General features: G+C 31.4%; 1 protein-coding gene across 14 annotated transcripts; it reads right to left on the reverse strand.

Moving 5' to 3' along the window:
- Positions 1-1743: 1743 nt before the first annotated feature.
- Positions 1744-22555, reverse strand: LOC139526919 (uncharacterized). Of its 14 annotated transcripts, XM_071322078.1 has the most exons (7): positions 16264-16533; positions 11443-12416; positions 9016-9120; positions 8583-8651; positions 6532-6600; positions 5518-5562; positions 1744-2702 (listed from the first exon to the last, which is right to left on the reverse strand). In XM_071322078.1, exons 2-7 carry the CDS (start codon positions 12198-12200, stop codon positions 1847-1849), a joined length of 1902 nt encoding a protein of 633 aa, XP_071178179.1. In that variant the 5' UTR covers positions 12201-12416; positions 16264-16533; the 3' UTR covers positions 1744-1846. The 14 variants fall into 14 exon arrangements, with proteins under 14 accessions (XP_071178179.1, XP_071178180.1, XP_071178182.1 ...); XM_071322079.1 differs by lacking the exons at positions 5518-5562; positions 16264-16533 and adding an exon at positions 22208-22555; XM_071322081.1 differs by lacking the exons at positions 5518-5562; positions 16264-16533 and adding an exon at positions 20432-20684.
- Positions 22556-26467: the final 3912 nt, after the last annotated feature.

The raw sequence follows: 26467 nt of genomic DNA on the forward strand, positions 1-26467 counted from the left end.
ATGGAATATTTTTGTCTAATCTTTTCCATATGCAACTGGATGTGTTACTACAATGAAAAGTAGGATTAATTTCCTATGACTGTAAAATTCAATGGCATATTTTTGTCTACTCTTTTCCATATGTAACCGGATGTGACGTATATGATTTTGTGGTATGACCCAGAATTGTAATGAAATGTTGTCACAGAATATAAGTTCCTTCATAATATAAGTTCCAAATGGAATAAATGTTCTGGAATATTATTTCATCTGGAATTAATATTACAGTAAATGTTCCTAACGGAATAAATGATATAGAATATTTGTTCCAACGGGAACAGATATTATGACATTGTTTATAATTAAGTTTCCAGTGGAACTTCTGTTAGGGGGAACAAATATACGTTAACAATTTAAGATGAATTTCCTACAAATGTCCAATTCAGGGAATATTTTTGTCTACCCTTTTTCGTATGCAACCGGATGTGACGAACTATGATTTGGTGGTATTACACCTCAAATTCGGTGTTCAGTTGCACACGCAAAATGTATGAAGATGACATGTAGTACCAATCTTATAATAAATAATCAGCAATAATATAAATATGATTCTGCAATCCACATACAAAGGCGGAGAAGATATAAATTATACAAAATAAACAAACCCAGAGGAAAACAAGATAAATCCAAGCCAAAAGTTTGTTTTTTGTTTAATGGAAGAATGACCAACTCTATAAAACAGTCATGAAACAGAAAACCAACGACTAGCAAGATGTTGAGTTCATATAATATCTAAAAGCAAGATATCAATTGCTGCTCATTACAATTTCAGTTCAATGTAAACAGTTTAAAGCCCTATAGCAAATAATCTTTACTCCTTGCCACCGCCACATTTATTTTGTGCATGTCCCAGGTCAGGAACATTGAATCCAGTGTTTATTGTTGGCTATTGTTTTTCATAAATGTTTATCGTTTGTTGTGTGAAGCATATGCACTTCTTTAGTTTTATCTTCTGAATAGTTTACCACTTCGTCATCTGTAATTAGCTTACTACACTTCATGTGTTTTGTTCATTACTGCATGTCCTACGGTGACCTGTAGTCGATTTTATCATCGTATATTTGTCTCTGGAGGAAAGTAGTTTGATTAGCACTTCATTTAACAACATCTCTCAACCTTTCTTTTTCATGTTTTATGTATGATTTAGAATGTCAAAAGCTTTGAAAGTGTGGTATTGTTCTTGTTTCATCACGATATACAGTTGGATACTATAAAATTGTATCCTAATGAAAAATGCTAGAAGATACCAAAGTTCCAAAAAAAACCAAATAAGGTCAGAAAACACCACGATCAATATAAAACCGACGAAAAGACTAAAACAAAATTACTTAATCTTAACACTGACGACTATAGATTGAGGAGGACAAACCACATCGAAATATAAGGTACAAATGTGGTTCTCCATTATGTTAGACTTGGTGTGCTTCTGATTATTGATGATATAACTGAAGAACTTTTACAAATTGTTCTGACACCATGTACAATGAATATAACAATATTTTAATTTCGATCAAACTTATGTCTAATGTTTGCAGCCATTTTTCTTTTCTTTTAGGAACCTTTCCAATATGTTTGAATAAACATGCCATGAATACTGTAATATTTCTCCTTGTATTAGTGTTTGCATTAATTTGGGTTATTAGTTGTTTTATTCAAGCAATGGGTCCGTCTTTAACCCAACAATTAGAAGAAACAAAAAAAAAGTATCAATAAATATTTTAATATATGTTTCTGTAAAACGTCAATGAGTGAACGACACATGATTATTTTCTAACTCTGATATGTTGATCTTAATCACTTTATCTTTCTATTTCACCAACGAAATGTTAAATCGACGTTGCCTATCGCGTTTAAGCTTATACATACACGATAATGAAACTGAATTATCTTCCCTTGACATGCCTTTCCGAATTCCAAACGAGCCGAAAGACACAGGATTAGTTTTGTCACATTTCATATTATCAACTGACAATTTTATATGTCTATCCTTAGACTTTTTATCTAAATCTTCATTATTTATCAAAGCATGGATACGTTCACAACATCTAAATCGCTGACCATACACTCGTTGTACGTTTGGAGGGTTTGTTCGACTGGAAGACAACACATTCACTGACAGTTCATTGTCAATGTTGTCATGATACGTGTTTGCGCGAGATAAAGTTAACTCCGATCGGTTAGGCCACTGTTTCACACCTAATGAATCCGGAGTAGAAGTTGATCGTTTCCGTGAATGCCCTGCACTATGAGCAGAATGCTTGGGAAGATTAATAGCACCTCTACTTGAACTACGTTTCATTTCAAATTTAGGTGTCCAAGGATCACATGGTCCTTCAAGATTTAACTGTATATTTTTTTTGTGTAAAGCAGGCTTTGTGTCTTTTTCTTCCTTTTCACTCGTTATACTTAAACTATGTGCTGTTGAGTTGCTGCTAGACCGGCTCTGCCTATGTGGCACTACTAAATTCAAATAATGTTCAAGTGAGAGGTTAGGATGAACCGTTTTAAATTTTCTAAATCCCTCTGAAGTTTCCTGATTGCGGACAGGAGCAAGGTTAAGCATCTTTCTCCGATCTTTAACGGAAAGAGTTCGTACAACAAAAGGATGATCACTATATGGTCTTGGCTGCTGTCTGAGGTTTTGCTTTTCGGCTGAAAATTCGCTGCAAAAAAAAATAGTAAAGGTTGTTATCGTTATATTTATTATTTTTCTGAATTAATTTCATTTAATTTTTTAGTGTGGAAAGATTCATTGTTTTCATTACTCATTGTTTGGATACCAATTACCTATTCAGTTCAATCCTAAAAAAGTATTATATAATAATTTCTCTTTTAAATGTCATAACAGTCACTCAGTGTTTGGACTTTAAAATATCTATAATATAATAAATTTTAGTGAAATAAGATATTTATAATTCCTTCTGTTAAAATATGATTTCATTTAAATGTGATTAAAGTAGAATAATGGTTATTCAATATAACAAAAAAAAATATAAATACAGGCAATTTTACAAACGAATACTGTTAATTTACTCGAGCCATCCTTTGATCTAGTAAAAAAGTGTATACACCAACAGTCAACCAAACATTAAGGAAATGCAATTTAATATGGTATTCTATCTTTGAAATACGATTATTCATACTTATATTGCTGAAAACAATAATCAATTAATGTTACATTACTTTAACAAGTCACCTCACAAGTTAAAAAAAACACAAACTCATACAAAACTAAAGAAAGCATGCATTTATAAGAAGAAAATAAATAAATCTTTCAGTGAAAGTAATAAGAGAACTGTACATTTGTAAATATATTATAAAATTATTTAATCCACCATTTTCTACATAAGGACATATTTGTACCAAGAAATATTGTAGTTGTTTTCCATTCGTATTATGTTTTTGAGCTTTTGATTTTGCCATTGGTAAGGGACTTTCCCGCTGATTTTGGTTTTTTTTTTGTCTTTCTTTATATTTGGCCACCCTTTGAGTCTCTTAACTTTATATCGTATACCTTTTTCTGTTGATTTCGCCAAATACAAATTTTGTAAATCATTATCAAGACCCCAAATATAGATGATGATGTGAATAACCCTGACCAACTACGAAATTTACGGGTCACCTGTAACGCGCTGTCATATACACATAGACGAGTTTGATCAATCTATTATGCAAATTGATTGTAAGAACAGCGTCAGAAATGTTAAGGCAAAGACTCCAATTAACACGCCATAAGCACGAGAGGAAACCATGAATTGAAAAAAAAGAAAAAATAAAGATAAAATTTGGTTAATTTATGTATGCAAATTATTTGTCAGAATTGCTCAAGCTGGGTTAAGGGAAAGACTGACAGTTTTGAACAACGGTATTCTTTTTTTGCCTCTTACTGTTCAGGGCCAGTAATTACTACACTGACAAGTTGCGATTAGATCTACCTCTGACTGCAGAAATCAAATACCCTAGTTTTAAGAAAATTCCGGACACAAAGTTTTATCAATCAATTGATGAAATTGACCTTGATATCAAATTTAGAAATAATGAAAAGATTTTTTTTATGTAATAAAAGTATTAACATTATAAGCAAACTTTTGTGTAAGCCTTGAAGAAAAATTGAAATTCGAACAAAAATATGGTCATTAAGTTCATTACACGATGGGTGCCACATTTGCTGCAGGATCTGCTTACCCTTCCAGAGCACCTAAGATCGCCCACAGTTTTTGAAGGGTTTTGTGTTCCTTAGTCTTTAGTTTTCTATGTTGTGTCTTTTGTACTAATATCTGTCTGTTAGTCTTTTAATTTTTTAGCCATGGCGTTAACAGTTTATTTTCGATCTATGCGTTTGACTGTCCCTTTGGTATCTCTCGCCTCTCCTTTAAAAATCTAAATTCTGAAATTGTTTTACAATGTGTATGAATGGACAATTAAAAAATATTCTTCGCAATTATAACCATTTTTTATTAACCAAAGACAATTACACGGAATTGACGATATATCATTATATTTCATATTATATAAGTTGGTATTGTCTAAAGTCTTTCAAACTATTTTTTGTTTTTTTTCATAAGAATGAAAAAAAAACAGTGTTAGGCTCAATTTGATGAAATAATTTTCGGCAGAATTATAAAAAGGTAAATTATCGCGACAGTATTGTACTCGTATTAAAATTTGGTAAATCGATAGGAAGAAACAAATCTAGATAACAAAGTGAAGCTGTAGAAATCGTTTGCCCATGTTGAACTTTACTTGGGTAACTTGAAAACTTTTCAAAGTGAAATATGCACAAACAAGCAGAATATATAGATCTAAAGACAGTAATCGTTACTGTCATATTTCTTTTTTTTTTTTTTTTTGTAAGCTTGTTCTTTATTGTTTAATCGTTTTGGTTTAACACTGACAACCGATAATAGTTTTCACTAAATGACAGAAAAACAAAGAATATGGGGCATCAATACATGCATAGCAAAAAAAACCCACATAAAAGCAAAGGAACACGAATTCACTTCATCTTGGTACAAGTTTAAGCTTGGTACCTTTGATAACTATATGCATCATAAAAATATAAGATATGGTAACATCTTTTTACACTATTTATAGTTTCGATTCACTTTTGTCTACTGCTTTCAAAGACTAAACTCAAATACAGTTTTCTCATATAATTTGATTATACCTTTCGTGCATTATAATTTTCAAAAGCATGAAAATAATAGTAAATGAAAACTTCACCAATCTTTCTACATACAGTAATCATGAACCATTTTGCCCTTATTAGTTACTAATGGGTGTTTGAACGCCTCACCGAATAATTGTTTTAACAATACATAAGATTTAAAAATAAAAAAAGGTGTACTGCGTATATTAAAAAGTTAAAAGCGAAACATTCTACTTCGTTATAACAATAAAACAAATAAATAAAATATCCAATTACCAAAATAAATCTACATTTTGTCTAAAACAGCTAGAGGACAAACAAAAAATTACCTATAGGCGCGAGGAAATGCAGAGAATGGTCTTTGTTTTGAAAAACTGAAATATTAATAAAGAGGTAGAAATATATCTTAGAGGACAATTATAGACTAAGTTGAAACATACATTTGACAGTTATAAACGATATTATTATTTATATGTCCTGGATATCTCTGGCTACCTTATACTTAGGCTTTTTTCTATTCGAAATTTGAAGCTTTATTTCTGAAAACAATACGGCTGTAGACACTAATTTATGAATTGGACAATTAAAACTCAGAAAAAAAAGAGACGCTGTTGGAACTATGAGTAATAAACGTTCTTTCTGAACACAAGGAAGAACAATTGACCTCTACTTGTTTCCTGAACTAAACATATGTTACCATCTATTCGATTCGTTAAGCTGAAGTGACATAAAATCGATTAAAATATGTCGTACAGGTTAGAAAACACAATTCACTTGAAGATGTACCCCCTAGTCATATCTAGCACGATACTAGTACATGTAGTTAATGCCAGTAATGTTTCTCTTATCCTATAGTCCATTTGCAAGCACCCTGTTGCTTTAAACTAAAAAGGCGAACACAAATTTTTAAATAGTTCTGAATATGTATGCTACCTGCATGGATTTTAGTGGTTAACGACAAAAATACCCTAAAATTGACAAATCATTTTGGTAATTTCCGTTTCGTGACGTTGTCAGTATGGAATGATATGCATACACACAATATATATAAAAATATCAATTCATTTCTTATAATGTTTTTTTGTTGCTCACATCAATTTCAATGGTTAACGACATAAATACCCCAAAATTGACATACGGTTTTGATAATTTCCCTAACGTGACGTTGTCAGTATGGAATGATATGAAATGCACAATATATCAAAATATCTATGTTCATTTTAATGGCCATAAAGCTGTGAAAGCAATTAATTGGAATTAAAATTAAGTGATAAAATTTTGTTTCTAAACTAAGTGTACAACTATTGATTTCTACTTGTTCCCTGAAACCCAAAATGTTTTACCGTTCATTTGACTTTTCTTTCACCGATAAAGACGAATCCGTTCTTTTCAATGAAGTTACTATGACCGGGCTGAAAGACACATTGACAATGAATATGTGTGTTCCTACTATGTATAGATTAATTATTAAGTAGTGCTTTTATTAAAAGATCAAAACATGTATTGGCTGAAATACAAAGTTGATAATGGATATGTATAACTATACTATATACATATTAACCAGTAATAGATCAAACCATTTGCTAAGTGGCACACAAATAATTTGTCAGTAAAAATAATTCATATATATATAGCCTATGCAAAACCCATCAATTGCAATATGAGTGAATGAATATAAAATGAAAAGTTTTGAATTAATATTCCATGCATTGAATGTTATAAATATATCTGATTAAGGTGAATTAAATTAACAAGAGTCAGAAAAAATGTATCATAAACTTTGAAATCAATATATTTTTGAAATAAAATAGAATAAAAGCCTGTAAAAACATGAAAATTCAAATCAGGAATGTATAAGTCACAAATTTCATAAGGATATCACTTTTTTTTATGTTGAAGTGTTTGTTAAATAAATACAGTATCACTAACACATTAATATCAATAATATTAAACTAGTTTAATTTAGTGGAAATATCCTTCATGCTTTAATAAAAGACTTATTATTAATACTAATACATAAAGCTTAGATTGAATTATTAATATTTGTTATTAATGTATTTGACTTTGAAATCCTACATGCAATTAATTACCCTCTATTCCTTTCTTTGTTTACATCATATACATATGAAGAGGGTCTTAGACGTGGTAGAAATGGTAGAACAGGTCTACAAAAACCATTGTTAGTTAAAAAGTGGTGGTCTTAAGGAAATTATTTTCACTTTTCGAAATGAAAAGATCTTTTAAATGATGAGCACTGATACATTCTTGCTTTATTCAGAATAATGACAAATGTTCATGTCCTCTAAGTGGTAGTATAAAGAAAAGACATAGTTAAACGTAAATGATAAATATTTTGTTGTACTTCAAATTTTATGGGAATTTATTTTATTTCGTATGAAATTTTGGTTTCCCGTTTGCTATATGTATGATATCTAGGTAGGACAGATATTTAACCAGTTCTACAACAGTTGCAATTTATAATGTATGGAGCACGAGAGAAATGTATTTGTGATTTTTAGGGGGTTAGTTTTAAATAAAAATATACAAAGTACAGGATATAAATGTATTTGTAAAGAAGGTCCTCACAGTAACGACAAAGTATTTCAGTTTTGCACAGTTACTGCTGAGTTTACTATAGCTATCTATGTGAAATACTGAAATTGATAAATTCCGTGTATGTACTAGAAAGTATTTGATAAAACTTGTATAATGCTAAGCGTTTCAAAAATTAAAGATGATTTAAAGGAAACAAAATATTGAAACAAACTTATTAAAATATATGGGTTAAAGTAGATATATATCATTATTATGCGCACGCACGTGAAATACCATAGCCTTCACCTGATCTATAAAAAGTTTGCTCATTTCACTAAATTTGAAATATAAGACGGACGTCACAATTACTACGTAACCTTAACTAGGAATAATGGCTTAATTTATTATTAATGTACTGTGTATTTTAATCGAATTATTTTGTTATTAAAACATGCGATACTCATGTGTATTACCGTGAGGTTGTTGCTGGGTAATAGATGAGGGAAGTCGGTCTGTCTCTCCTTAATTGAGGTCTAAAAGATTGATTTATTTATAGAGTTATATTCCACTCTCTCAAAAGAATATTTATATCCGTGCATATTGCATCTCAGTTTATTTTTGATATATTTTACACAATTAATAAGAAATTATATATATAAGTTAAACGAAAAAAATCTGTAGACAATTAAAACAAAATTTAAAAGTTGAAACATAAAACATAAAAAGCCAAGAAAAAATAATGTTTCGAAGCGTTAAGTTTTAAAGCATATAAAGTCAGTTGAGGAAAGCAAATTTAAACATATCTAAATGTACGATTAAAGAATCTAAGAAAAAAATTTAATAAATCTTTGAACTTTACCCGTCTTCATCCGAATCATGGGAAGGACAGTAAACAAGAGATGATGGTCGAGGTCTCGGCAATATAATGCTGAAAAATGTCACAATAAGAGGGAAAAAAAATTAAACATATAACGCTTTATCATCCGTACTGATTTTTCACTGGAAATTTAAAGACAAAGAGTCGCTACACAATATATAATACAATAGATGATAGAAATTGTGCATGAGAAAACACGAACATGGTAACATGAACACGAACATGGTAACATGACATTGAATGTGAAACGTAAACCACAAACACAAACTGTGGTGATTGATATACTGTAGATATGATTACCAATTGATGTGAAATATATAATTAAATTGATGTGCTGGAAAAGTAAAAGATAAATGTGAAAAAAGGTTCGAATCTCATTTATAGATGAAAAGATAAAAAAAAAAGAGTGATATACCTCTGCTTTTTTTCTTTACATGATTCTTTTTCTTTCATTTTGTCTGCTTTTTCTTTAGTGCTACTTGCATAAACCGTTAGGAAATCACAGTTTTCAGCTATGGAACTACAAATATACGTCATACCGAAAAGATTAAGAAAATTGCTAATTTCACATCATGGACAACTCCAGACTTTAACAAGACAGCATGCTTAAAAGATGAACATCATTAATTTGGTTTATCATTTGGTCAAATCCGTCAACCAAATCAACAAAATTAGATTATTTGGAGAATTAATTCTACATACTTATTAAGAAGAGAAAAATCATGGTAAAAATAAAAACCTGAGGGTATAGCATGAACAACAGACGAATCGTCTCCATATATTCAGCACCCGCCCTGCAAATTAGTCAAAAATCAGGAATCGTATTGTGTCGATAAAATTACAAAAATAAACAGCATCAAGCTAACGCCCGTCATCATACACTTTTTTAATTTGAGAATATAAAGAAAAGAGGTTAAAATGTAGAATGCAAAGATGTGAAAAATATGTTAAACGGAACTTTACACAAACTAACGGAAAATATTTTATCAATCGATTCTAAAACGTTATGCAGAATGGGAAATTAAACTTCTGATACACCGATTAACAATGAAAAATGAAGATGAATTTGAGACATGAGTTTCTGTAGGTTTTTTGGGTGTGGAAGATTAGAGTTAGAACTGGCGATTCACGTTTGTAACATGAGTATATGAAGTGATAAGGGTCATTGCTGCAATGTCTCAAATGCTATATGTATATACTACATGATTTACTTTAGTTGTGCGGAATATTCTGTTCTATTTTTTAATGGATTTCTAATTGATAAAATCACAAACTAGTAAGATAATACTGTAAACGGAATATGTCCATTATTGGTTATGCTTTTAATTACAGCACTTAATAAACAGGAAACATACACTGTACGGACTGTGCGTTATTCAATATAATGCTTTTCTGTTTCACAATAGAGTTCATTTTAAACATTGCACATACTCGTGTTTAACATGTCCATATGAAACTGTATGAAATGTCGTTTGCCATGGATGGAGAGGTATAAATTTTCGATTTCACATGTAATTAAGTCATTGAATTGACATAAAAGGGGAATGAACCTACGACATTAATCCATTACAATAGTAGTAATATATATATGTTTGATAAGCGCAATTGTAACGTAACGTAATATGTGAATAGGTATCGATACATTGTTTACAATCAACACCGCCTCCCCCCTGAAAAAAAAAAAAAAAAGAAAAGAAAGAAAAATGCATGGTCCATTACCGCATGCATATGAATAACAGATTTACAATAAAATGTGTCTTGAATTAAAAAATTAAAAAAGTATTGTTGCTAAAGGTACAGCTAATGCCACCTATAGATAAAAGTATATTATATACTTAGTTCCGCAACTAATGAAAAACTAGTACAACTAATTCAGTTCTCTTAAACTTAAAAAAACAAACACCAAAACTAATCGACAGAGAGAAGAATATATTCTTACCAACTACTAGTATGATTTACCCTCTATATAACCTTTACCATTTATTTTATAATCTACAAATGTCAGAATTTGACCATACCAAACGTTCTCCTTCTGCCGTGTTTTCGCACTGGCTATTCTTAATGGAGTCGGTCGAAATAGATATCGACACATTTTGTCAAATTTAATGAAATAATGAACGGAATCGTTCGTGTTGAATTTCCAACGATTTCGTCTGGCACACTTCTTACATGGACTACTACAAAATTAACATCTGATTGAAATATCTGTCTCCACATTATTAGTACAAATGGACTAAAATTTAGTCCAAAGTTCATAGTAGTATTAAAGTTCTTTAAGAATAATATGTGGTGGTATGGCGTTCATCGGCTGGTTGAATGATATCGCATATAGTCTGCTTACAAATGTATAACAGTCTTCAATAGTTTGTTCTTTAGTTATGCCGTCAAACCATTTTCTCGTGTTAGGGGAGATATCAGTGCTAGCTAACAGTTTTAATCCCGCCACATTTGATAAGTGACGGTCCAAGTCCGGAACCTGTAAATCAGTGGTTGTCTTTTATTGTCATATATGGCTTTCGTTTGTTGTTTTATAATTTGTACTCAAGCTTTTTTTATTTGAATTATTTTATGTTGTGTTATATGTCGGGTCGTGTATGGCTTGCTATTTGGCATGGGTTTTGTTCATTGGTAAAGTCGGTACGGTAACAACCAGTTGAAAACGTCGCCGCGTGTCTTCTTTTGATAGTTGTTTCATTGGCAATGACACCATAAAGATAGTCTATTCATTAATAATGATACTACGCTTTTTTCTTTCATAAACAAATAGTTCTTTGTTGTTTTAGAAAATAGTTTCTTGTTTTAAATAGAAAAATAAGATTACAATATTTATTTTAATACTCACCACATATTTCCTTTTAATTTTGCAGCATATGGATCAGGAACCAACATGGCCTCCTCTCCCTCCTTCTTTAAACGATTGTCTTTAATAGCCTCTTCCTTTCTATATTGTTTAATATACTCGGAAATATCGTCATAATGTTTAAATAAAAACGTTGAGTCTTTCGTTTCGGTAGTTGGTCGAGGAAATGCCGATGATGGCGTTCGGGGAATTTTAGTATATCGTCGAAAATTCGCTCTCGATGGTTTTGAATTTTTCACAGTAAATGTAGCATCCCAGCCTCCGAAATCGTCGATAATATTAGGCCGTATTTCCAAACCATTGTGAAGTATTTTACGCATAATATGCCGTTTCGTCGATTTACCGAAATTGCAATCGTCACTCTCATCATTTCGTTCGTCGTATATTTCGTTTTGTTCAAACATATCGGGATCGTAGTGTTCATATTTTGACGTATTTCTTCGATAATTCTCCTCTTCTGACGATGAATCGGATGAGTAAAGTGATAAATCTATTGATCCCCGACGATACTGTCCATCATCGTTATCTGAATCCTCTCCCCCATCGGATAAATATGCACATTTACCAGCTCGAATGGCTTTGTTGTTGTGCGTTTCTATCAAAGACAACTGGTCATTTGTTGGTCGTATAGTCATACCTGTTCGTACTCCATTTGGTGGTTTAGTTGTTAGATCTTGTTTGAACCCGTTAGATCTCGGAGATTTTAAACGTGCTGAGATCTCGGCATATATTGAAGTCATCTTATTAAACAAAATAAAATCGACAAAGTTTATCACAGCGACTGTTTTTCACAGTTTTTGAAATTGTATTGTTTGAGCTAAATTTACACCATGCTGTCTAGAGCTGATTTCCATAAAGCAAGCTGATTACAAACTTGCTACTATTATATGTCCCTTGTAACTACCAGCCTCCTTCGACCATTCTATATAGTTCAGAATTTTGGTCTGGAAGAAACTCTGAAATAAATGCAAAAGGCAATAAATATATATATACATAATTAGGTCAATGTCAGAAAAATAAATACTTTTTTAGTATGAGGCTGACACACTGGGTAAAGGCGAGATTTTACCGAACTCTTCTCCATTTTTGTACCGAAAATAGCTGTGTAACTATATTTAGGAAATAAACAAACCTAGTTGCAGTATAAAATTATATATTTGATAAAAAAAATGAACATAATAACAAACGCAGTATCATTTGGGTAGTAGCTAGGTTGTGATTATTTACAGATGCCGAAATTAATTTGATTCTCCATATATGCCTATTTCTGAAATATTTTTTCGTCAGCCGTGTTCGAAACATAACAAAATAGAAGAACAAAAGTATCAAAAGAATTTCGTCGTAGTAGAACATATTGGTACATTTGTATGACTATTTTGCATTATACTCATTGCAAAACAAACCTTGTAAATTGTATTGCTTTTTCGTTGACATTCCAAACCTTGTAAATTGTATTGCTTTTTCGTTGACATTCCAAACCTTTGATTGGCTGAAATTTCAATTTTCAAAACACCACTTTTGAATAAACTTGCATGACAATTAATGTTGTTTGTACCCCCCTTTTTTGTCCTATTTTATCTGAATGTTTTCGCGTCATCAAATTCCACTGTGCATTTGACATTTGCATGACATGCAGCTACGAGGTCATGGCGAGAGATAAAAATTCAAAGTAATTACGACATGCCATGAGTTTGCAGTTCAAACATATTAATATATTTGTCATTATCTTTTTATTGATCCATATGTGACATTTCTCTCCCATTACAATATAGGTGATTTAAATATCTGTTCATTTTCCGATTGAATAAAGATATGGGAAAGAAATTACTTAATATCAGGTGTGAATGTTTAACTTTTTTCTCAATTAAAGGTAATAAACTGGGATACAAACATCAATTAATATAAAAGAGAGTATTAGTGGGTTTATAAAGTTAATGCTTATAATATCATTATTATATACAAAACATTGTAAGATCTTAACCTTGAAGTAAGACACAGTTTCTCATGTAATTTGAATATTACATTTGATATTAACTCTAACATGTTTATAGGCTAGTCATGTCAAAGGCATATCAAGAATAAAACTGCATATTATAAAAATGAGAAAATCAAATCTTTTTAATTAAAAATGATAAATGTTTATTTTTTTTTTTAAATGAACACCATCAAGCACAGCACTGGAATAAAGTTATATTATGTTTACAGAAATCATGAATAAAAACGACGTACATTATTTTCCTTTACTAAAATTAACTTCAATATATAATATAACAACTTGATTTTACAATTGAATTTGAATGTAAAATAAAAGGTTGCAAAATGAATATTTCAAAATGCAATTAGGTCAACAAAAAATCCTACATCCAATAAAAATAGACAACACAAACAAAAAAATCGTCGTATTATCATTATTCAATTTGCTAGTAAATGATGAGGTTGAGGTAGCGCCACCTACATTACAGAGATGTATGGCAAGCCGTTTTATTATTTATTCGAATTGAAAGAATTAGATATCTCATATATTATATAAGATATCTCATATAGTTTATAAGATATCTCATATAGTTTATAAGATATCTTCTAAAGTATATAAGATATCTCTTAAACTATATAAGCTATCTTATAAACTATGTAAGATATCTTATAGAGTTTATGAGATATTTTGAATATAGAATAAATAGCAAAACGGCTTTCAATAGAGGTTGCACTTTGTAAAGACAGCTGTTTCTCAAAACACTCCTCTTTTGGGGAGATCTTGAATATGCATAGAAAATTAATTTTGTTTACATACTGGTTCCCAGTTGTGCTTTCTGTGTTACATCTCATAGAGACGTATCTTGGGAATGTTACCAGTAAATATACATGTGCATATTGTTTACATTGAAATCTGTGGTAACCCTTCATTCGAGGTAGGGGTAGTTAAGAAAATAAGTGTTAGTTTAAACTCTGAAAAGTTCAGGTCATATAAACGTTGAAAACATGCCGCACAGCCCTTTATTTTGACCTTTGAAATAAATTGTAGTGCATATGAACTTTCGATTCTAGGATAAGATTTTTTTTCAAAACTTCATAGTAAAATTGGTACAGTTTTAGTCGTAAAAGGAGTTCCTATGGGAAATTGCATTGTCAATATTTACAGAAATGCAACCTAGAGATGTATGTCTGAACCAGACTGCAAAAACGTCAATTAACAATAATTATGTGTCAATCAATCTGTTGAAATTGACAATAATCACGATCTTTCAGCATAACTACGTGATGTTTGGTTACATCACTGAGTCAGACAGAAAATATAGGCGAATTATAGAATAAGTCTTCTTTATCTCTCATTTATATCTCGTTCATATGACGTCAAACAATTGTTAAACAAAATTTACTTATCAAACTTAATTTAAATGGCTATAGAGTCTAGTTACGAGGAAGATTACTTAGTGTACATTGTCCGTTTTCATATATTCGGCTTTGACCATTCCTGATAAATCCAGAAAAGCGCTTTGGGAGCACATCATTATCTAACGTGTTGTGTTTATTTTTATAAGTTGCAATACTGATACTAAATTCCAAAGAGGACTTAACTACAATTTATTTAAATGCAACGCAAAACAACTTATCATGTATTGAGTCTTGGGACTGGGATGCAAACTAGTCGACTGTCTCGGTCACTTTCTCGCTCTCGTCATATTTCAAAATCTGTCGAAATTGTTCATCTTTGATACTAGTATTATAAGTATATATCAACGTACACCGAAGTAGACTGAATGACAGCTAATTTCCTAATGCATGAAGAGCCGCAAGACTTTGGTTAGCTTGCTTGCTGTGTTTGTATATTGTATAATTGTATTTGAATAATGTCCAATTAAATTTAAATATGACATTTACAGGTTAACCATCCCTATATTTATTGTTTGAAGTTTTATAAGTACATAAATGACTACTCACGATACTGGTTAGATTTTTTAAAATCTTGTTTAATACAAAAAATGTAGGTCTACAACCTTATGCACATAATCATATGATATCACGTCCGGATTTACATATACTCTGGAACACCGGTTGATCACGGATCATAAGACTTTCGGTTACTTATAATACAATTCATTCAATTCGATCGGTTGTTCTTCTAGTAAGTCAAGTTCATATACACATAAACTTATATCTATATACTCTGTCTTTAATTATACTAACTAGAACACTGACCACTTTCCGATCTTTGATCCTAAGACCCAAGATCACTTCTAGTGCAATTAGGGTATTCCTTTAATAAGTCAAGTTCATAAACACATCAACTTATATTGATATACTCAGGCTTTATATATACCAGTACACTGGAAACCCTTTTTGTCTTTGATCCTAAAACTCACGGTCACTTATAATGCAATTCGGGTACTCCTATTTAGTAAGTCAATAAAATTGAGAATGGAAATGGGGAATGTGTCAAAGAGACAACAACCCGACCAAATAAAAAACAACAGCAGAGGGTCACCAACAGGTCTTCAATGTAGCGAGAAATTCTCGCACCCGGAGGCGTCCTTCAGCTGGCCCCTAAACAAATATATACTAGTCCAGTGATAATGAACGCCATACTAATTTCCAAATTGTACACAAGAAACTAAAATTAAAATAATACAAGACTAACAAAGGCCAGAGGCTCCTGACTTGGGACAGGCGCAAAAATGCGGCGGGGTTAAACATGTTTGTGAGATCTCAACCCTCCCCCTATACCTCTAACCAAGTAGAAAAGTAAACGCATAACAATACGCACATAAACTTATATTTATATACTCCGGCTTTATATAAACTTACCAGTATATTGGAACACTTTTTGATCTTTGATCCTAAGACTGACGGTCACTTATAATGCAATTCGGATATTCCTTTCATAAGTCAAGTTCACAAACACATAAACTTATATTTTTTATACTCCGGCTTTATATATACTAATACACTGGAACACCTTTTTGATATTTGATCCTAAGACTGACGGTCACTTATAATGCAATTCGGGTATACCTTTAGTAAGTCAAGTTCATAAACTTATAAAGTTATATTTATATACTCTGTCTTTATATATATCCTCGGGAACACCTGTTGATCCTTGATAATTGCTTATGTTATATATTATTATTGATTCTATTGACAAATTCATTTGATGACAGAAGTTTTAAATCCGCGCATTCGAATTAAATCGTCTAAATATCTGTTTTCAACAGGTTCAAAGTATATATTACACACATTGATAACGACTTTCATATTCATTTGTATCGAATCAACGAACGAAATGTCAAATTTAAAAATCACTAATACTTCAATACATAAAAATATAATATTTTGAATAATTTTGTGCTGATTAGATATTTACATCTCATATTTTTATAGGCTTGAAATTGATTATTCATACAGAGTAGCGAAAGTGGATGAATATATGTCATAAGCTCTTATTTATTTTAATAACGGATTTTAGTACTACGGAAAAACAAGATAAACATTCCAAAAACCTAATGAATTTTTAAACGGAAATAATATACGTACCTTTAACAATTTTACGTGTTTGTATCGAATAAATAATTTAAATTGTAATTATGATTTCTGTTTTCCTTCAGTTCATATATATTTCTATTTCATTAATTTTGAGTAAACAATTCTCATCGTAATTATAATATTTTGTATTTAAGAGTAGTCCGACAGATAGCTAATATATTTGTCCGTACGGTTTAGCTAGCAAGCAAGCTAATCGGCTGTAAAACTATTAGCTTTACCTACACACCCAATGCAATCGGCTGTTAAACTATTTTTCAGGTAAAGCAATGTCAAGAACATCAATATTTTACTTTCACTTCAAAGGAATTCATCATGTTATTAATTTTCGATTTTTTTGTCTTATCTTAGACAGTGGAATTAAATAACACATTTTATCGCGAGATCAATGAGCGGGAAGTCACGATAATCTCGGACAACAAATCTTATAGAGCTCATAAATACAATATTGAACTTTTAATTATACCACACCGGATGGTTATAATGTGGAACAACTTGTCATAATCAATAGCAAGCATAGTTCAAGTTATCTGGTGTGGATGAATTAGGAAAATGAACTTTTGAAAGAAGAAATGATCAAAGCTATTAAACGGTATTAGGAAACCAGAGAATAAAATAGAGGTTCCAAAAAATGTGAAATTAAGATACGTAAACTCCCAAAAGAGATTGGTGTGTGTTCATTTTATAAATGACCTTAAGTGTTACAGAGGACTACACGGTTTGTATTTTGCTCATTGTTGAAGGTCATACGGTGACCTATGATTGTTATTTCGCTTCGATTTTGTAATGTTTTAGGGTTTCTGTTCAACACACAAGCAACCAACAATCAATCAATCAATCAACACATTTTTATAATCTACATCTCTGTTAAATCATACATTGTACATCACTGTCGATAGCTATAGTTTAATACTTTTTATTTGTACATTTCAACTTGTCGGTTTAAATGTCACTTGTAACTTTCATAGAATGAAATTGATTACAGCGGTATAGATTATCTATTATAGATATGTTACGACGTACTGGAATAACATATTAATTGAAGTTTTAATGGTGATATAAACTGAAACGAGGCCATAATTGTTGTATCAATTGACTTAATTTTCTTGGGGGAAGTTGACAATTTCATCTATACATGTAACATTAATGCATGTGTCTAGCCTTCTTACGTTTATAAGGCAATTGTCTCGTTTTGTAAATCGTAAATAGAACTTAAAGTCTTTGCCTGATGCCAACATTCCACTTTTTGACCAGATATCGATCGAAGAAATGCAGTAATTCAAAACTTGATATCTACTATTGCTTCATTTGGTAAATGAGAAATGCGGTATGAGCTAAGACTCCGTGTTGACGGCCGTACTTATACCTTTTTACAAATTGTGACTTTGATTGAGAGGTGTCATTGGCACTCATACCGCATCTTCTTATATATCTATATCTCTCTCTATATATATAAGACATGTAAAGATGAAATATTCTGTTAAAGTATCAACTACTAAGTCACGATCATTTGATATTTTTTTTCATATTCTGCTCCTGTGATTTTATTTTTAGGAAAACGTCTTTGTTTGCTATACCTATAACATTCCGACAAGTAGGATATGTTGGCTAGTGAACGCTACACAATGCACTTATTGGACTTATTTGCCAAGGTAATAGTCCAATGACTAGTTATGGGCTATCTGCTGCGATTTATCAATCTATATTATTTAACTTTCAATCATATACACATTTCCTTAGTGTATAAAAGTTACACTCTGAGATACATGTAGCAGGTCATATCGTTTTTTCTTCTGCAGATTATTACAAGGTAAAATGAAAGCAGCAACAACAACAAAAACAACTCTCAAACATACAAAATGAGGAAAAAACAAGTTTCAATTTCTTACCTGCAGAAAGCAGAGTTATTCCATATCTTAATTATCAAATATCAACTTCATTTAGTAAACTATCTAGATTTTTTTCATAATACTTTTAAAATATTATTTAAAATATGAAATTCAAAACTATCCATTGTAAAATTACCATTGGAAACCATGTGTCACGGTTTGTACATTTCACTGTCGATCTGTTGTTCATTTCAATCCATTGTCTTAATTGTAAAATAGTTTTAATTATCCTCTATTGAATAGTGTCAGAGATATTTTGTTGATTGGGATTATTGTGCGTGTCGGTTTAAATTCCACTTTTCTTTAGCGAGCGACGAGTCATACAATATTTATTGTTATAAAATATTAATCGGAAAATAACAATACAGTTACCATTATGTGCTATTTAAAAACATTGACCTTAAATATTTATTAATTTCTCTATTTTAGTGAATATATCTAGGTCCAAAGATTACTAGATAAATGTACTAATAAATAAGTAATTTTTATTTTCGCAAGACTGGTTCTTTTCCAAATGAACCATTTGAAAATAAATATGTATATTTAAGAATTGAATGCTTCTTTTTGTAGATTTATTGGGATGTAAAAGCGTTGACCGAAGTAGATTTTGTATGAAGCGCAAAGCGCTTCATTCTAAAAATATGCGCACGGTCAACGCTTTTACAACCACATTTGTTCCACATTCTGTCATGACGAGGCCATTTAGGTCCGTGATTTTTAAACTTTGATAAAAATTTCAAAAGTCTAAAATTTGATTTTTTTTTTATTATTTTGAATTGATAAGTTTTTCACGGACACATTTAAAGCTTACTGAACGTTGTGCGCTTTGCTCTTAGTTTAAGACCGTTATTCGCCATATGCATGTACTTTTTTTGTCACATAGACAATCATACAGCACCTCCTTATTCCCTCTTATACAACATGGAAAATATGAGGAACTTTCATATCGTATTTGAAACTGCAAGATTAGAAATTTGTGTAAATGGCTAATCAGCAGTAGATAGTAGACCCAAAGTTACTCCTAAGATAAAAGATAAGGATTAAAAAAAAAAATCATGTCATGACGATGAATATGCCCCCCTTTTCCCCACAAATTCCTAGCTGTTTTACAATATAAATTAGCTGTTTGAATTTATAGGTAGTCTTACTAACAATGTTGAAAGCGCTTCACATCAGTTTTGATGTTTAACTTACGCACTTTATTCATTTTCACCAAACCATAACAAACAAGGCGATAACTTAAGTCGTATAGAAAGAAAGTTTGTTGATTAATACAATTCAACCACAATACCTATTCACTGGCGGATCTAGAAATTTTCATAAGTGGGGGCCCACTGACTGCGCTAAGAGGGGGCCCGCTCCAGTCACGCTTCAGTGATTCCGTATATAAGCAACCAATTTTTTTCCCAAAAAGGGGGGCCCGGGCCCCCTGGGCCCCCCCTCTAAATCCGCCTCTGCTATTAAGATGGTCTTGTGGTTGAAATACAATTTGGTATCTCTTATACTGACTTGATTTTACCTACCTACCGACCTACCTACCTGCCTACCTAAGTGTTTCCAAACGCACGAGATCAGCTTGCTCCTCTATATTTAGCTCATATATTACAAGTATCAAATCTAGACCTTCTTATCCATATAGGCCTCCAGTTCTAACTAGCTTTAGGAACGGTACCTGTTCACATTTACTGGCTTTGAAACACCAAAATAAAAATCCAATGCACTTTACACAATGTTTTTTTAAATAGTATTTTTTAATTGCATGTATGCTTAAAATAAAGCGATTGTATATTTGATTGAAGTGTTTATTTGTGGACAGAGCATTACATATAAACAGAGAATGTAGATATAATCCGTTTCATATGACCTGCTGGTTTAAAGCCATAATATAAAAAAGTGACTTCCAATAATTGTGCTAATTGTTCTTTTTAACTACCTTTAGAAAACGAATAATCAAGAAGTCAATGGCTTAAACATTAGTCGTTTGTTTTGTAAATAGACAAACAACATGTAAGGAGCGACTACAAACAATCGTACATTATTACTATATAATGGACGTTATTGTAAATAATTAAAGGTGCAAATGCCATACTGCGCTTTCTTATGATATCAATGAACGATTTATTTAATTAGTTAAGTAATGTGGATGTAGGAGGTAAACGAGTTCAGAATATATAGAAGTCTGCTGAATGATATGGCCAAGTAGGTCTACAGTAGAACCCTTTTAATAACAATGGGGCATCTATATTCGTCTATGTGTGACATTTGAAATGCATGATGTGAAAGCTATTCTCCTCGAGAATAATGTAAATATAATCTGCTTTCACTTCCTTTGTTCTATCTAAAACCGTTTAAATTACATAATATGTTTTTTTATTTGTTTGCCTGTACTTTGTCCATAGATACTTGTTCACAAAACTAACATGCAAGTTTATTTTCTAATTTGAATATTCTCGATAACAGGACGAAATTTTTACGGGATAAGGAAATATGTAATATATACAGAAAAGTCTTGTATATATATACATCTATGGAACGATCTAGTCATGAAAATATATCCACCGTCTATACTTCGTCTATCAAAACCCCATGAGTAGCCAGCAAACAAGGATAATATAATTATATCCTTCATGTACTTGAGACTTATAGACAGTTTATAATTGTTCTATGTATTACACAAAAAATGACAGACATAAACAAACACTTTTTCATAACCACTTCAGACTATTTAAATACAACTTGACCATAAAAGTATAAAACAAGAACGTCCCTTCATTCTACTTACATGTACTTCCAAGCTTGAGAAAATAATTCAATAATGTCACATTTCATGAAAATGTTATTATATCACAAAGAAATGATTTCATAAAGGAACACATTGTTGTAAAAATAAGGTATGATAATTGCAGATGGAACAACTTTCACACAGACAACAGAGGACCAGAATTCAAGCGGCAACTTTACCTTTGGGTGCCTATCATTGACGTCTCGAATTACATATAGTCACTATATGGTAGAATAGAAAAAAATAGAAAAAAACATGTTTGTGGCCGCCATACCCCAAACTAACCCTGGGTCAGTGGTGTGACAGTTTGATTAAAAAAAAATTAAAATATATAAATAGCAGTTAAAACAGACTGAATTCATCAGATCGATACTCAGCACACAAAGAAAAAAGAATATCTTAGTACGATACGACAGTACTCGCAGTTTCTAAAATCTTCTGAAAAGCTCGTAAAAAACAAGAAAAAACAAAAAAATACATTTAAGACTAAAATTCATAGTTACATATATACATATACTGGAATGATCTTTAATAAACTTACCTATCTATTTTCGACATAGACGAATTCCTTAAATTATTCAACATTTTGTATAGCCGGGTTATTTTGTTACAAACGATTCACAAATATCGGTTATCCTATTGTTCTATTTAATTCAAATGTTCCGAAACAAATTGTCAATTTCAAATCCACAGTTGATGTCTCTTTTCTGTCAATCATTTAACTAACAACACAAATGTCAATTTCATCAAGTCTCTAGGTATATTTTATCTATATATAATTACCTACATAAAGTAACAAACCAGTGCATTTGTCAATAAACCTAACGCAAAACTATTGACTAAAACATGTCTCTTTGAAGTAAATATGTGGACCATTTTGAAATAAAACAATACAGGGTATTTAAATTTACATGTGTAGTGAAATTTAAATCATCAATTTATTTTTATCTCTACGTATATAATTAGTATACGGTTTGCTATCAGGGGGGTCATCAAGCTTAGTAACATTTTGAGGGTGTAAAATATAAATATCTTAAAGTACAGCCATGTCTCAATTAAAGTTTGTTAAATTTTACAAAGAATTCCAAAATGAACAAAACAGTCATTATACGTTCAACAGGGGTTGCTCACCCTTTTTTAGCATCTGTGCTCACCAGGTATGCATCTGGTTGGTATGAATATCGTCATTTTTCATTTATTTAAGTAGACTTTCATTTTGGATATAGTTATATATAGGTGAGGGTTGAACTCTGATAGAACATGTTTTAACCCCGTCGCATTTTTCGCCTATCCCAAGTCAGGAACATCTGTGCTTTGTTAGTCTTGTATGTTGCTTTTTTAAATTTTGGTTCATGCATTTAAATATGTGTCAAGAGTTTAGGGTGACGTCCATTTTCACTGGAATGAGTAAAAGTTCTTGTTTGAGGGGCCAGCTGAAGCCGGAATTTTCTCGAAGATCCATTAGTGACTTAAGGCTGTATAATCTTCTACGGTCGCAGTTGTTGTCTCTTTGACACATACCTTAATTGTTTCCATTCTCAATGTTATGTTTTTTTTGTTCTTTGTTTTATGTTTATTTAATACATTTATGTTCTCCAACCTCTTCCAGTAAATGTTTTATGTTTATTTAATACATTTATGTTCTCCAACCTCTTCCAGTAAAATCAAAACCATAGCCTTACATGTGCTTAAGTTACGTATTTTATGTACCTTTAATTGCACACGAAAGCGGACTGGTTCCCTAAGGAAGTTTGGAAGTGCAAAACCAGCATCTCCTTTGACAATACAATGAAGGTTCACTTGTCTGAATCCGCGCCTGGATATTATTAGTTCGTCAAGGATAGTTTTAATAACCAACAACAATTTAAATGCATTATCTTCATCCCTATATAACACAAATAAGTTGAAAATTGTTAAAAGTATGCAATTATTAGAAGTAATTAAGTACCAAATTTTATGTCATGCAAATATATGCAATTTACAATTTTTATTTCAGCATTCCTGGTACGTGTAATTATAAGGAAGCGGTGATCAAAAACAGGGAAAAGTATATAATTAAGTGTTATTTCCGGCTGTACTAGCTCTAGGAACCTCATAAATATCCTCATTTAAATGATGAAACACTTAAGATTTAATGATTGTATGTTACAAAACGTATCAATAACTAAAATATGATAGGGTCACGTGTCTACATTTAAAACAACTTTATGATGGGACCGTAATATAAACATCAATATATCTAAGTGATCTGAACGACACTTTAAGCTTTGTAAATGTTTACAAATGGATTTTAATGAACACGGATAAAGTTATAAACTTTAATAATTATGTCACTGTTTGGTTAAAACGGTAGCACAACATAAATTTAAAACCATTATGAAGTCTGACAATATTTATTAAGTTGAGACGTTGTATTGTTTTTACTGATAAGGCTGTACATGTATATCGTCAAGTTATAATTTCGATTGTTTTGCACTTATTAAGCATATAGAAGCACGGAGTGCATACAAGTATGGACAAATCCAAGAGAATGAAAGAAGAGAAAATAATATATTTTTGAACTTTATTCCTGGTTTTTACAGACTCAAATTTATATATAAATCAGGAGATGTGCCCCGGGTATGATTGCCTGAATGACACAACTATTCACCAAACATTAAAAGGCAACTGTATGACCTTCAAAAATGGGGAAACATATACTGTACAGTGACCTTCTGCTGTTGTCTGCTCTATGGTCGGGTTGTTGTCTCTTTGGCACACTCCCCATTTCCTTTCTCAATTTTAAATTTTACTGTATAGTAGACTGTGAAATGTCCCGACATGAAAGACATGAAACAATTCAATAGAGAATTCTAACGTTAAAGGCCTAGTATATAACAAAACAATTACGACAACAAAAAATAAATGACAGACATAACACAAAGACAATCGCTGAACTACATGTACAGGGTCCTGACTTGGTACAGAAACTTACTTATCAACATATGGCGGGGTTAAACATGTTTGTGAGCGCTCAGATTACCACACTAACCTTGGACAGTGGTGAAACAGCACAACATAAGAAAAAAAAAACACCTATAAAAATCAGCATATTTAAACGTGCAGTACACAATTATTTTATTTATCAACGTTTGTAGATAGACTGCTCTTACGATCTTGATTTTCGACACAACGTTAACCAAATCACGATGTTTCTGGTACTAACACGTCAAACCTAAATGTGAATCGGTACAAGCATTATAAAGAAGTATGAACAGCTCTTTATCAAATTTATGCGTGCGGAGCGCTTTACTGAATTTACCTTCATCAGGATCGCTCAAAGTCGGATAATGAAATAAAAAGAAAACAATCAATTGTATGGTGTGGACATCTGATATGAAGGTAACAACCCTTGTCTTTATTTTACTAGCATGCAAAGTATCAACTTATTGGTATAGTCGTCTTTGAATCAGAAATTGCCAAATAATCTCACGGCATTGGGAATGAGGAATGAGGAATGTGTCAAAGAGACAAAAACCCGACCATAGAGCAGGAAACAGCTGGGTCTTCAACACAATGAGAAAAATCCCGCACGGTATACTTGAAATTTTGGCTATATTAGGTCAAATAACTGAGTAGATGGGTTTCAAATTTAAAACAAAACATTTTATCAATGATATATTTATTTCAGAATATGTGGTCTTTAAGTTCAATTGATCTCGATGAACTCTTTAAAATAACATGTAAATATACTCTATGAATCAGAATACAAATGTACAATTCTTCAATTATGAATAGCAAAGTACGCGTATATAAAATGGTGTATTTGTTTGTACATAATTATACAATTAAAACAAACTTCAGAATTTCTGAACACTGAAAGTCTCCCTTACCAACACTTGTACACGTAGTAGATATAAGAAGAATGGTGTGGTATGAGTGCCAATGAGATGCAACTCTCCATCCAAGTCATAATTTCTAAAAGTATTATAGTTCAACATGTAATGTTTATATATAATTGAACCAAAAAAAAAATAAAAAAAATACATCAGTTATTTTTCGTTGTTGGATTGTCTTACATTTGTAACAATAAAAAAGAAGATGTGGTATGATTGCCAATGAGACAACTCTCCACAAGAAAAATGCCACAGACATTAACAACTATAGGTCACCGTACGGCCTTCAACAATGAGCAAAGCCCATACCGCATAGTCAGCTATAAGAGGCCCCGAAATGACAATGTAAAACAATTCAAACTAGAAAACTAACGGCCATGGCTGTGCAAGGTTATTCTCTATAGACAGTAGGTCACTTGTTTTAACTGTTCTCTTGTATGTCAGTAGGTTGCCTTTCTGCATACATTTTAAAACCGACAAAATCTTTTCCAAGACTTAGTCATGCATTTATACTGAAACTACTATGTTATAGTAGTCTCAGATTTATATTATCATAATTTCAGACATAAATTGAAAGAAAATAATAATAATGTACTGAAATGTAAAATAACAAAAATACATAACTCCGAGGAGGGAAGCAAATAAAACAAAACAAACAAATTAAAAAACAAAAAAACCGAAACACGAAACAAATCAAAACTGTTTTAAATCCCATATAATACACGTCTTTAAAATGTGTTCAAGGCACTCAATTGCATGAGGCACTCCCCACCTGACTTTTCGGTTTATTCTACAAAATTGTGTTATTACACCTGTGTCTCATTTGGGATCAGAGATCTGAAAAAAACCCCGTATGCAATCTTCATGTAAGGATCCAAGACAGGAGACTCTTTTCCGGGTCATTTTAGTTTTTTGCCACAATAGTT

The sequence above is a fragment of the Mytilus edulis genome, chromosome 6 (assembly GCF_963676685.1).
Source record: "Mytilus edulis chromosome 6, xbMytEdul2.2, whole genome shotgun sequence".
Taxonomy (NCBI): Eukaryota; Metazoa; Mollusca; class Bivalvia; order Mytilida; family Mytilidae; genus Mytilus; species Mytilus edulis.